The sequence below is a fragment of the Aotus nancymaae genome, unplaced genomic scaffold (genome assembly GCF_030222135.1).
Source record: "Aotus nancymaae isolate 86718 unplaced genomic scaffold, 86718_ANA_hifiasm-v0.15.2.pri h1tg000040l, whole genome shotgun sequence".
NCBI lineage: Eukaryota > Metazoa > Chordata > Mammalia > Primates > Aotidae > Aotus > Aotus nancymaae.
Window position 1 is genome coordinate 123,453,440 of NW_026988454.1, and position 14,615 is coordinate 123,468,054.

Here is a 14,615-nt window from a genome sequence, read left to right on the forward strand (position 1 = left end):
TTTTTTTGTTTGTTTGTTTTTTATTGCATTTTAGGTTTTGGGGTACCTGTGAAAAACATGCAAGATTGTTGCATAGGTGCATACGTGGCAGTATGGTTTACTGCCTTCCTCCCCTTCAGCTATATGTGGCATTTCTCCCCTTACTCTCTCTCCCCAACTCCCCACCCCCCACTGTCCCCCCCACTCCCCCCCAACAGACCCCAGTGTATAGTGCTCTCCTCCCTGTGTTCATGCGTTCCCATTGTTCAACACCTGTCTATGAGTGAGAACATGTGATGTTTGATTTTGTGTTCTTGTGTCAGTTTGCTGAGAATGATGGTTTCCAGGTTCATCCATGTCCCTACAAAGGACGCGAACTCATCATTTTTGATGGCTGCATAATATTCCATGGTGTATATGTGCCACATTTTTCCTGTCCAGTCTATCATTGATGGACATTTGGGTTGGTTCCAGGTCTTTGCTATTGTAAACTGTGCTGCAATGAACATTCGTGTGCATGTGTCCTTATAGTAGAACGATTTATAATCCTTTGGATATATACTCAGTAATGGGATTGCTGGGTCAAATGGAATTTCTATTTCTAGGTCCTTGAGGAATCACCACACTGTCTTCCACAATGGTTGAACTAATTTACACTCCCACCAACAGTGTAAAAGTGTTCCTATTTCTCCACATCCTCTCCAGCATCTGTTGTCTCTAGATTTTTTAATGATTGCCGTTCCAACTCAGCCTGTGTTTATTATTTATTAATACTGTATACCTTGCCCTCTTTCAAAAATAAATTGAAACAACTCTATGTGGGTATCGTTTCAGTGATTAGTATATTCTTAAAAGAAACTCAAATACTTTTAGAAAGTTGAAGATCGTACTGAGTGAATGGAATATACTACCCCCACTTACTGACCTTGTTCTTGATGTCTTTGTAGATATTTAACCTTTGTAATATTTGATGGCTCACTAAGCTAAGCTTAGAGTCTACCTTCGACTACCTTAGAGCTAAGCTTTACCTCTAAGTCTACCTTAGAGCTAAGCTCAATGCTGCCTTACTTAGATTCTCAATGCTGACAGTATTCATATGCAAAGGAATGTTAACTGTCAGCTGTCAGAAGACGCCTGAGTACTGTCATAATAGCCTGTCAATTCCCAGATGAGGAACTGTATAGGAGGAAACTTTTCATAATAAACATCGAACCTCTGTGCTTGTCTTGGGGGTTCATATTTATTGTTCCAAGGGAGCCTCATCAAAACCACTTTTAAAGCATTGAGAATCCAGATAAATACCACAGATCATACAGGACTAGAGTTAAGTCTTGTTGAGGTCTCCCCAAAAAGGAGAAGTTATTTAATTTGGTAATTTTAGAGTAATGATTGGATGCTCTCTGGATTAATGGAAACCTTCAAGGGTATTTTTAGGCAGAGTATAACCCAGTGAAGAGGTGTGCTCAGAATATTCATGAATCTTTGCTGGATGGTTTCAGCTATTTTCCTGGGGCAAGCAAGAATGCTAGGTTCTTGGGGAGTGTGGGACAAGTTCCAGATAGGTGACCCTGAAATGCTAGTCCTACTCTGAGAATTTTAGGAACAGAGAGAATATCTTTCTTGCTTCCAGTCTCTTCCTGTCACTTTTGCATCTTTTCTTACTCATTCTGTATTCTTCTTTCCCTTTTCTGCACTTCTCCCTTATCCTGTTCCTCCTTTCTTACCTGATAGGTTGGAAGTTTAATTGGTTCATATTATTCCTGCTTGATTAATAGAGGTAGAAATTCAACACTTGATCTTAGCCAAAAGGCCGAGAAGCGGTAATAGAGGTAGAAATTCAAATTCATTATCTGACTGAATTGTCTAGTTTTCATTTTTTTAAATAAGCAATAATGTAGGGCTTTTTGTTTAATCTGAAAGGAAAAAAATAAAAAATCACCCTAATCCTATCAGTAATTTCATTTTTAATTTATAAAGTAACAAATGAAAGTCTTTGTCTCTCCACCATCTAATACCATTTCCCAGAGATGTGATGTTAACAGTTTAATATGAATTTCCTCTGATTTTAAAAAAATCTTTAAATCGGAGAGAGATCCAAGATGGCCGCTTAGGAGGAACTCGGGAATGCAGCTCCAAGAGAAAGCACAGAGGGTGAGTGGACGCCGTATTTCCAGACTGATTTTTACTGCCCACAGACCAGGAGATTCACACGCAGAGAAGCCACACGGGTCGCCAGCGCCGCTGGTGCCGCTGGCTTGAACGGCGCAGCCGCTGGGCCGGCACCCTGAGGCAACGGCTCACTGTACAAAGTGAGAGAGTCTGAGTCCCCTATAAGCCAGCAAGGGGAGCTGAAACGGGGAGCCAGGCCAGCGCCACGAATCTCAGAGCCGCGGCTTTAGCCAACGCAGCGGCTCCGGAGGCAGATCAGATGAGACGGTGTCCCCTCTTACCCAGCAAGAAGACCTGAAACACAACTGAAACCGGGACGGTCCAGCTCTGTGGAGGAGGGGCATTCTCCATAGGCACCCTGCTGTTCCCAGGGCAATCTAACAAGGCAATCCGCCACTACAGAGACTCCGTCACTACAGGGGCGGGCCAACATCGCGGAAGCAGTTCTAACTACACCCAGAAGTTCACACGGAAGCTGGGTGGAGCCCACAGCAGCTTAGCGAAGCCTCTGCAAACTGAGTGTGACTAGGCTGCCACCTTGTGGGCAGGGAAAACAGCAACCGCACAGGGGAACACCATAAAACCGTAACTCCCTGGGACAGAACACCTGGGGGGAAGAGCAGGGGGTTTATGAGTTCTGCCACAGCAGACTTAAAATTACCAAAATCAGAAAGACAACAACTACAAAGTCAACAGGTGGATAAATCCACAAAGATGGGAAGAAACCAGCGCAAAAAGGATGAAAACACCCAAAACCAGAACACTTCTCCTCCTACAAGGGATCACAACTCCTCACCAGCAAGGGAACAAGACTGGATGGAGAATGAGTGTGATGAAATGACAGAATCAGCTTTCAGAAAGTGGATAATAAGAAACTTCCGTGAGCTAAAAGAACATGTTCTAACCCAATGCAAAGAAACTAAGAACCTTGAAAAAAGACTTGACGAAATGCTAACAAGAATGGACAACTTAGAGAGGAATATGAGCGAATTGATGGAGCTGAAAAACACAACACGAGAACTTCGTGAAGCATGCACAAGTTTCAACAGCCGAATTGACCAAGCAGAAGAAAGGATATCAGAGGTCGAAGATCAACTGAATGAAATAAAACGAGAAGGGAAGATCAGAGAAAACAAGGTAAAAAGGAATGAACAAAGTCAACAAGAAATATGGGACTATGTGAAAAGACCTAATCTACGTTTGATAGGTGTACCTGAATGTGACGAAGAGAATGCATCCAAGCTGGAAAATACTCTTCAGGATATTATCCAGGAAAACTTCCCCAACCTAACAAGGCAGGCCAAGATTCAAGTCCAGGAAATACAGAGAACACCACAAAGATACTCCTCTAGAAGAGCAACCCCAAGACACATAATCATCAGATTCACCAGGGTTGAAATGAAGGAGAAAATACTAAGGGCAGCCAGAGAGAAAGGTCGGGTTACCCACAAAGGGAAGCCCATCAGACTCACTGCAGATCTCTCAGCAGAAACCCTACAGGCCAGAAGAGAGTGGGGGCTGATATTCAACATCCTTAAGGAAAAGAACTTTCAACCCAGAATTTCGTATCCAGCCAAACTAAGCTTCATAAGTGAAGGAAAAATAAAATCCTTTGTGAACAAGCAAGAACTCAGAGAGTTCATCACCACCAGACCAGCTCTACAAGAGCTCCTGAAGGAGGCACTACACATAGAAAAGAACAACCAGTACCAGCCACTCCAAAAACACACGAAAAGGTAAAGAGCATCAACACAATGAAGAATCTGCATCAACCAAAGGGCAAAACAGCCACCTAGCACCAAAATGACAGGATCGAATTCACACATAACAATATTAACCCTAAATGTAAACGGACTAAATGCCCCAATCAAAAGACACAGACTGGCAAATTGGATAAAAAGCCAAAACCCATCAGTGTGCTGTATCCAGGAAACCCATCTCGCATGCAAGGATACACAAAGGCTCAAAATAAAGGGATGGAGGAAGATTTACCAAGCAAATGGAGAGCAAAAAAAAGCAGGAGTTGCAATTCTCATCTCTGATAAAATAGACTTTAAAGCAACAAAGATCAAAAGAGACAAAGAAGGACATTACATAATGGTAAAAGGATCAATGCAGCAAGAAGAGCTAACGATCCTAAATATATATGCACCTAATACAGGAGCACCCAGATACATAAGGCAAGTTCTTAAAGACTTACAAAGAGACTTAGACTCCCACACAATAATAGTGGGAGACTTCAACACACCATTGTCAATATTAGACAGATCAACGAGACAGAAAATTAACAAGGATATCCAGGACTTGAACTCAGACCTGGAACAAGCAAACCTAATAGACATTTACAGAACTCTCCACCCCAAATCCACAGAATATACATTCTTCTCAGCACCACATCACACCTACTCTAAAATTGACCACATAATTGGAAGTAAATCACTCCTCAGCAAATGCAAAAGAACGGAAACCATAACAAACAGTCTCTCAGACCACAGTGCAATCAAGTTAGAACTCAGAATTCAGAAACCAACCCAGAACCGCACAGCCTCATGGAAAATGAACAACTTTCTCCTGAATGTTGACTGGATAAACAATGAAATGAAGGCAGAAATAAAGACGTTCTTCGAAACCAACGAGAATGAAGACACCACATACCAGAATCTCTGGGACACATTTAAAGCAGTCTCTAGAGGAAAATATATAGCAATAAGTGCCCACATGAGAAGAAGGGAGAGATCTAAAATTGACACCCTATCGTCAAAATTGAAAGAGCTAGAGGAGCAAGATCAAAAAAACTCAAAACCTAGCAGAAGACAAGAAATAACTAAGATCAAAGCAGAATTGAAGGAGATAGAGACACGAAAAACCCTTCAAAAAATCAAGAAATCCAGGAGCTGGTTTTTTGAAAAGATCAACAAAATAGACAGACCACTAGCCAGACTAATAAAAAAGAAAAGAGAGAATAATCAAATAGATGCAATAAAAAATGACAAAGGGGATATCACCACAGATTCCACAGAAATTCAAACCATCATCAGAGATTATTACAAACAACTCTATGCACATAAATTAGAAAACCTGGAGGAAATGGATAAATTCCTGGACAGCTGCCTGCTCCCAAGCCTAAACCAGGAAGAAGCCGAAACCCTGAATAGACCAATAACAAGGTCTGAAGTCGAGGCAGCAATTAAGAGCCTACCACCCAAAAAAAGCCCAGGTCCAGATGGGTTCACAGCCGAATTCTACCAGACATACAAAGAGGAACTGGTACCATTCCTACTGAAACTATTCCAAATAATCCAAAAAGAGGGAATCCTTCCCAAATCATTTTATGAGACCAACATCATCCTAATACCAAAACCTGGCAGAGACTCAACAAGAAAAGAAAACTACAGGCCAATATCCATGATGAACATAGATGCAAAAATCTTCAATAAAATAATGGCAAGCCGATTACAACAGCACATCAAAAAGCTTATCCACCATGATCAAGTAGGATTCATCCCGGGGATGCAAGGCTGGTTCAATATACGCAAGTCTATAAATGTAATTCACCACATAAACAGAACCAAAGACAAAAACCACATGATTATCTCAATCGATGCAGAGAAGGCCTTCGACAAAATTCAACAGCCCTTTATGCTAAAAACCCTCAATAAACTAGGTATCGATGGAACGTATCTCAAAATAATAAAAGCTATTTATGACAAACCAACAGCCAATATCATACTGAACGGGCAAAAACTGGAAGCATTCCCTTTGAAATCTGGCACTAGACAAGGATGCCCTCTCTCACCACTCCTATTCAATATAGTACTGGAAGTTCTAGGCAGAGCAATCAGGCAAGAAAAAGAAATAAAGGGTATTCAATTAGGAAAGGAGGAAGTCAAATTGTCTCTATTTGCAGACGACATGATTGTATATCTAGAAGACCCCCTCATCTCAGCCCAAAAGCTCCTGAAACTGATAAGCAACTTCAGCAAAGTCTCAGGATACAAAATCAATGTGCAAAAATCACAGGCATTCCTATACACCAATAACAGACTTAAAGAGAGCCAAATCAAGAACGAACTGCCATTCACAATTGCTACAAAGAGAATAAAATACCTAGGAATACAACTAACAAGGAATGTAAAGGACCTCTTCAAGGAGAACTACAAATCACTGCTCAACGAAATAAGAGAGGACACAAACAGATGGAGAAACATTCCATGTTCATGGTTAGGAAGAATTAATATCGTGAAAATGGCCATACTGCCCAAAGTAATATACAGATTCAATGCTATCCCCATCAAGCTACCAATGACCTTCTTCACAGAACTGGAAAAAACCACCTTAAACTTCATATGGAACCAAAAGAGAGCCCGCATAGCCAAGTCAATTCTAAGCAAAAAGAACAAAGCAGGAGGCATCACACTACCAGACATCAAACTCTACTACAAGGCTACAGTAATCAAAACAGCATGGTACTGGTACCAAAACAGAGATATAGACCAATGGAACAGAACAGAGGCGTCGGAGGCAACACAACATATCTACAACCACCCGATCTTTGACAAACCTGATAAAAACAAGCAATGGGGAAAGGATTCCCTGTTCAATAAGTGGTGTTGGGAAAACTGGCTAGCCATATGCAGAAAGCAGAAACTCTACCCCTTCCTGACACCTTACACTAAAATTGACTCCAGATGGATTAAAGACTTAAACATAAGGCCTAACACCATAAAAACACTAGAAGGAAACCTAGGCAAAACCATTCAGGACATAGGCGTAGGCAAGGACTTCATGACCAAAACACCAAAAGCATTGGCAACAAAAGCCAAAATAGACAAATGGGACCTAATCAAACTCCACAGCTTCTGCACAGCAAAAGAAACAGTCAATAGAGTGAATCGGCAACCAACAGAATGGGAAAAAATTTTTGCAGCCTACCCATCTGACAAAGGGCTGATATCCAGAATTTACAACGAGCTAAAAAAGATTTACAAGAAAAAAACAAACAAGCCCATTCAAAAGTGGGCGAAGGATATGAACAGATACTTTACAAAAGAAGACATACATGAGGCCAACAAGCATATGAAAAAATGCTCATCATCACTGGCCATTAGAGAAATGCAAATCAAAACTACATTGAGATACCATCTCACACCAGTTAGAATGGCAATCATTAAAAAATCTGGAGACAACAGATGCTGGAGAGGATGTGGAGAAATAGGAACACTTTTACACTGTTGGTGGGAGTGTAAATTAGTTCAACCATTGTGGAAAACAGTGTGGCGATTCCTCAAGGACCTAGAAATAGAAATTCCATTTGACCCAGCAATCCCATTACTGGGCATATATCCAAAGGATTATAAATCGTTCTACTATAAGGACACATGCACACGAATGTTCATAGCAGCACAGTTTACAATAGCAAAGACCTGGAACCAACCCAAATGCCCATCGATGATAGACTGGACAGGAAAAATGTGGCACATATACACCATGGAATATTATGCAGCCATTAAAAACGAGGAGTTCGCGTCCTTTGTAGGGACATGGATGAACCTGGAAACCATCATTCTCAGCAAACTGACACAAGAACACAAAATCAAACACCACATGTTCTCACTCATAGGCGGGTGTTGAACAAGGAGAACATATGGACACAGGGAGGGGAGCACTATACATGGGGGTCTGTTGTGGGGGAGTGGGGGGGGACAGCGGGGGGGTGGGGAATTGGGGAGGGACAGCATGGGGAGAAACGCCAGATATGGGTGAAGGGGAGGAAGGCAGCAAATCACACTGCCACGTATGCACCTATGCAACAACCTTGCATGTTTTTCACATGTACCCCAAAACCTAAAATGCAATAAATAAATAAAAAAAAAAAAAAAATCTTTAAATCTAATCTGATTTCCTCTGATTTAATTTAAAGAAATATCTGTACAGACGTATGTGCATAAACATGTAAATATGTGGTAATATACTTTTTTCATGCAGTACATATGGATCTGCAATTTTACTTACTCAACTACCATACCCTGGACATCTTTTCAAAACAGTACATGTTGATCTCTGTTGATCTTTCTAAAGGCTGCATAGAATGTGTATATCACAGTTTTTTTTAACCATGTTGCTGTTGATGGACATTTAGATTTGTTCCATTGTTTCAGTGTGCATTCTTACACATTTTTCTTTACTGTATTATTTCTCTAGAAATGAGTCCTAAAAGAGATTACTGAGTTGAAGGGTATGCACATTTTAGATTTGACTGTATGCTACTAAATTTCTTTCCATAAAGGGCTGCACATTTGTACTCTCAAAGCAGTGCATCAAACAACCTGTTCAACCTGTTTTTCCATTGCTTTTGCAGCACTGATATTAACAAGCCTTTTAATTTCTGCCACTCTTACAGGGGAGAATGATATCATATTAGTGTTCGTCTTTATCTGGTTATATCTTTTCCTATAGAGTTTTACTTTTTAAATTGCTTTATTGACCTTTAACATCTTTTTATCAACTTCATTGTGCCTCTCAAAAGATCACACTCATCTTTCTATTTAATACCTATCACATATCTTGAGCTTTCAGAATATCTCAGAAAAAATTTCAGAATATTTCAGTGGTTTATAGAATTAACTCAGATAGTTTTAAAATCATTCCTCTTGCTTCCTTTAAAGAACTATTTTATATGATTACTTTGCTTTTTTTCATTTGATCTTTGTGTCATTAAGCAAATTTATATTTGCATAATGTTGATAACTGTTATTTCCAATATTTTGTAGCAAATCCTATTTGAAGGTTTCTTCATGTGTTTCTTCCCTGATGTGCAGAGCATTATTGTATGGTGGAATGCGAGAGTCTCAGCCTGAAGCAGAAATTCCTCTCCAAGACACCACTGCAGAAGCATTCACAATGCTACTCAAGTATATCTACACAGGGCGGGCAACGCTGACTGATGAGAAGGAGGAGGTGCTGCTGGACTTTTTAAGCCTGGCTCATAAATATGGATTTCCAGAGCTAGAGGATTCTACTTCTGAGTATCTCTGCACCATACTTAACATTCAGAATGTCTGTATGACTTTTGATGTTGCCAGTCTGTACTCACTTCCCAAGTTAACTTGTATGTGCTGCATGTTTATGGACAGGAATGCTCAGGAGGTGCTCTCAAGTGAAGGTTTCCTCTCTCTTTCTAAGGTGTGTGTCATTTGTCTACAAGTAATTTATAGGCATGCATTGTTTTATTTATACCTATAAAGCAGAAGTATAGCAATGGACTAAGAATAGAAAAATAAAAATCATTGGTATCAAAGAGGTTATCTGGTCCAGCCACTTGCCTCCAGCTACTAGGACTCTAGATCATAAAAGAGAGGGGCTGGTTGTTTATGTTTTCTTTTAAGGTTCTTCTGGTAAGTTTTATGTGTAAAAGAGACTGTGCTGCTGAGTAGTTGTTTTCAGTGTAGTAACAACCAAATAGGATCCTTTGTGGTCTTGCATACTACCTTTTGGTTTTGTTTCTCTCTGACAGAGAGTGTGACTAATACTTCCTTAGAGCAAACAGGCAAATTCATAAAAGAGATCTAATGCATCATTTGATGTCTTTAAGTCACTGCTTTTTTTTGCTGGCTTAAAATTCAGTATTATAGCTAGAGTAAAACTGATTTGCTCAAATCTTCCTTTGAACTCGGGTAGTGATTATCTCTCCATTTCTCTTGTTGTGTTCCTTCTAGAACCTGGATATTTCTAATGAGAAAACCTATTGAAAAGCTACATATCTTGATTTGAGTGTAGATTAAGATTTGTGTTATCCTATTTCTTTTTTTCTACTTGATTTTTAAAGACAATGATCTTTGAGGGTTGCACCATTATTGCTGGAGGTCAGTTTGGAGATCTGAGAGCCAAAAATATGGTAGTGAAGTAATACTGTAAAACAAAACACTTTGAATTTTAAATGCCAGATGTATCTTTCTAACTTAACAATGTACAGTTTCTTGAAGAATTTGTATGTATTGACAGCTTTTCACTTTGGCATTTTTCTTTTTGCTGTTTTAAAAAAGATGGATGCAGATATGTTTGGAAAGACTAGATGTTTGTTGTAGTGGTACAAGATAGCTGAGCATAAAAGAAAGGTGCTACCATCCTTGTTATTTACACAGCCATAATGAGCAGGAGAATATGTGGCACAAAGCATAAGGGAAGAAGGGGGTCAAAAAGAGTTAATTGGCTAAATATAAGTTATACTTGTTCTGTAAGCTTTTACTGATTGATCATGCAATGGTTGAACTTCATATGACTGGAATTTTACCTTTCTATCCTTTTCAGACAGCACTTTTAAGTATCGTGTTAAGAGATTCATTTGCAGCTCCCGAAAAAGATATTTTCCTAGCCTTACTAAACTGGTGTAAGCACAATTCAAAGGAGAATCATGCTGAAATCATGCAGGCTGTGCGTTTACCTCTCATGAGCCTCACTGAACTTCTGAATGTTGTGAGGCCTTCAGGACTGTTGTCTCCTGATGCCATTCTGGATGCCATTAAAGTGCGATCTGAGAGCCGGGATATGGACCTCAATTACAGAGGCATGCTCAGTAAGTACCTGTCTATCCTAAACTCACCAAGAAACTTTACATGCCTGTTACGCTGTTCACAACTACAGAGCTACTACAGAACTGTATAATGCAGGTGTACATGAAATATGTACATTTATAAACAGCTAGCTTTGCTTCCTGTGAAATGTCTTTCCTTGTCATTTTCCTGTCAATTCCTCCTGAGATTGATTAGCCTTTATAGACCCTAAAATAGATACTTCTTTCCATTCCTGGACAGATTTCTCAACTGCTCCCCCAGAATGTCAGAAATAGACACTTTGCTAAAAAGCTGCTTCTCATGTTAAGACCTTTTCTTCCTTCCTCCATCAAGTAAATACTGAGTACATGATGCGTTCTTATTATTTTGGGTACCATGAACATGGAGATTCTTTTTTTTTTTTTTGAGACGGAGTTTCACTCTTGTTACCCAGGCTGGAGTGCAATGGTGCAATCTTGGCTCACTGCAACCTCCAGGTTCAAGCAATTCTCCTGCCTCAGCCTCCCAAGTAGCTGGGATTACGGGTGCCTGCCACCATGCTCGGCTATTTTTTGAGTCTGGCTTGTAAATATGGATTTCCAGAGCTAGGGGATTCTACCTCTGAGTGTCTCTGCACCATACTTAATATTCGGAATGTCTGTATGACATTTGTATAATAGCTTTTGTCTGCATAATAGCTAACACTTATGTAGTATTTCCAATACTTAACCACCACTTAAGTGGTAATTTTTCTTATTAACAAATTCATAGCAATTAACACTTACAGAGTGCATAGTATGTATCAAGAACAGGTCCTACATGACCATTTAATTCTTACAACTCTTTGAGGTATATACTGTCATTGACTCCATTTTACAAAATGAAACAGAGAAATTAAGTAACTGCTCAAGGTCACACAGAATTATGGCAGAGATGAGAGTCAAACCTATGTAGTTTGGCCCCAGAAGCTGTGTAATTAACCGCTGAACTATGCTGCATAGTTGTTACATATAGTCTCTGCTTTTGATCCTTTTAATTTCATTGTGGAAATAAGACATAAACTCCCATGAAAAGTTAAATACAACAATATTCAAGGGAGTACATGTTATAGAACTTCAGAAGAAGAAGAAATGGCTTGGCATGATTGAGGGAGATTTCATGGAGGTTACGAAGCTTGAGTTGAGCCTTGACATTTGATTCAAATAGTGTAAGAGTTGGGTGAATTTCAGTTGGAAAGAATCATGAAGTTAATAGACAGAGGTTAGAGTATTTGAAGAGACCATGAATAGAAGAGCTTGATTAGAGTAGAAGGCTTTTATTGATTAATAGCAGAAAAACTATGTGAAGGTCAGCTTAGGCTAGTTTATGGAAGTCTTTGAAACTAGATTGGAATCTCCCTTATATGCAGTGTGGAACCAATTTGAGAGAGGAAGAGTGGTATGCATACAGTGGTGGTTTTGAAAAACTGATTCATAGTGCTGTATTTGAGGATTTAGAATAGGTAGGGGGAAACTGATTCAGGGAGACCAGTGAGGAGGGTATTTAATCTGTGCACAATTGATACTACCTTAAACTAGATTGGTGGCAGGGAAATTGAAAATAATGGATGATTAGAATGGATATTATGGAAAAAAATAGAACTTGGTGATTCAAGTGATTTAAATTTGGGAATTAAATTTAGGAGAGAGTCACCATTTGTTATCACATCTAAGAAGTCGGAAATTCTCAGGCACCATTATCTTATGTTCCACTAAGGAAAGAAACAATACTGCCAATTAACCGTGACACACTATGATGTCTACATCGCAATTTCAGAAATTTTAAAATTGATCACCAAGCGTGTCTTAGTAATGAAATACAGTACAGTACTTCTTTGAAGAAGATGCTGAGCTTGTTTTAGATTGAGTTTGAGGGTTTGAGGGACATGCAAGTTGTAAGTTCTGTCCTGTGCTAGTCATTTTCCTGAGTGTTCTCTTCTTGACTATGCCTTTGAGCACTCTCTGGAAATACTTATTGATCTTAAATAGATGTCCTTAACAGACCTCTCTCCTGACTTATCAGGTCTAGATTTCTTTTCACTGATTATAGAAGAAAAAACATAAGTTTTGGCTCAGACACATTTGACCTCAAATCCTGAATTAGTCACTTACTAGTTGTACGATCTGGTATTAAATTATTTAAAGAGTTTTACCTTTTACTTCCTAGTATTGTTATGAGACTTAATTGAAATAATGTGTGCAAATAATGTGTATTAGCTCCGTATAGGAACCCATTGTTACCATATATCATTTCGATGTGTTTTTTTCTTTTCTCTGTACATCTGTGTGAGAATTATCACATTGATCACATTGTTTTAAACATTTTTGTTTACTTGTCTTTGATCCTTGAAGGCAGAGGTGATCTTTGTAGGCCTTATTGATCTCTATATCCTCAACATTTAACACACTTAATAGCATATAACTGGTACTTGGTGAATGCTTAGGGAATGAATGCAGGGAGAAATGTCTAATACGAAGTAGGAACACATTACTGTTTAGGAAGCGGTCAGATCTGGTGATAAAAGACTTGAAACCTGAGCCAGAGTATAGAGAAAGAAGTAAAAATCTAAGTCTGAGACTTGGAAAAAACCTATAGCTAGGGCACTTAAGGTAGAGAAGAAAGAAGGAAGACATTTGGGACTGAAGAGAGTTACAGAGGACAACCACAGGAGAGAGCTTTCATATGGATTCAGTGGTCAGTGGTCTCATGATGGGGAGGTCAAGAAAATTCAGAGACAACTTTTGGATCTAAATCATGATTAGTTGGTAAGTAATCTGGACAGAAGACTGGCTTCCAGGGAATTAGGCCATGGATGTTTGAAAACGTAATAGAGATAGCATACTGCCTCTCTGATTTGTGAATTGGATTGAAAGGTAGTAAAAAAATAGTATGGTAGCTAGAGAGATCAGGCTGGGAGAGTCCAGAAAGAAATCAGAGGTGCTAGAGAATGGTATGAGTTAAGGGTCAGCTTTGGATAAAGTGTGGGAGGATGGCAAGTGAAGAGGTAGTAAGATGAGTCATTAGTGTTAGGCTTTTCAAATTCTCATGTTGAATCCTGTCTTATATCAGTTCATTTCCCTTACTTGCCCTAGATTTGATTTGAAGTGCTGAAAAGGCCCTAGAACTGGATTCACAATAGGGACAGTCTTGGAACATGTTTGCAGGAGTGAGGATTTGTTTTGGACATTTCACATGGTTACTGGTAGCTTGGAATGATCAACTGGTCAGTATAAGGGTAGTACCTGGGTTATAAGAAACTCATGAGATTAGTTGCGAAAGGGAGTACTTAGCCAGATGAGGCACCCAGTTCTGGAATGATACATACACTGAGATTGTTGTTCATCAATGTTAAATTCTTCACTTTGGAGTAAATGAGGGGAAGCTCAAGGAAGAGGTTATGTAAATATTTGGGAATCCTTTATCTCACTTCTAAACTTGAGTAATGATTAAGTAACAGTCTGTTTTTCCCGACTTTTAAAGCATATGAATAATAAAATCAATAATATAAATACAAGAAAGCATAACACTTTCCTGTCAGACCTGAAAAAAGTTTTTTTTTAAATTCAACCATCTTTATTAATCTATCAGTGTTACATTTTATACGTAACATCTAGTTGTATTCTCAAAGGACTTACTTTAGTACAGCATCTTAATAGCAGAAAGCCAAGTAAGATGGCCAAACCTCACACTAGCATTTTGATATCCTCTGGACAAGGGAAGCTAGAAAGTCAGTCACTTTACAGATATGTAAGAGTAGTGTTCCAAAATAAGTAAGAAGCTGCTGCATTTTTAAGCAGGGAGGAAAAAACTTTCATTTTGGTCTTTGTGTTCCAGCAAATTATACTTTCAATTAACAGCAACAAAGATACCATAAAAAAT

At 39.1% G+C, this 14,615-nt stretch overlaps 1 protein-coding gene across 1 annotated transcript in view; it reads left to right on the forward strand.

Annotated features, from left to right (window-relative positions):
• Positions 1 to 14,615, forward strand: part of BTBD9 (BTB domain containing 9) — a 476,557-nt gene that overhangs the window by 38,362 nt on the left and 423,580 nt on the right. The window contains exons 3-4 of the mRNA XM_012464347.2: positions 8,967 to 9,330; positions 10,456 to 10,720. Coding sequence (XP_012319770.2) covers positions 8,967 to 9,330; positions 10,456 to 10,720 — 629 coding nt within the window. The remainder of the gene's footprint in view (positions 1 to 8,966; positions 9,331 to 10,455; positions 10,721 to 14,615) is intronic.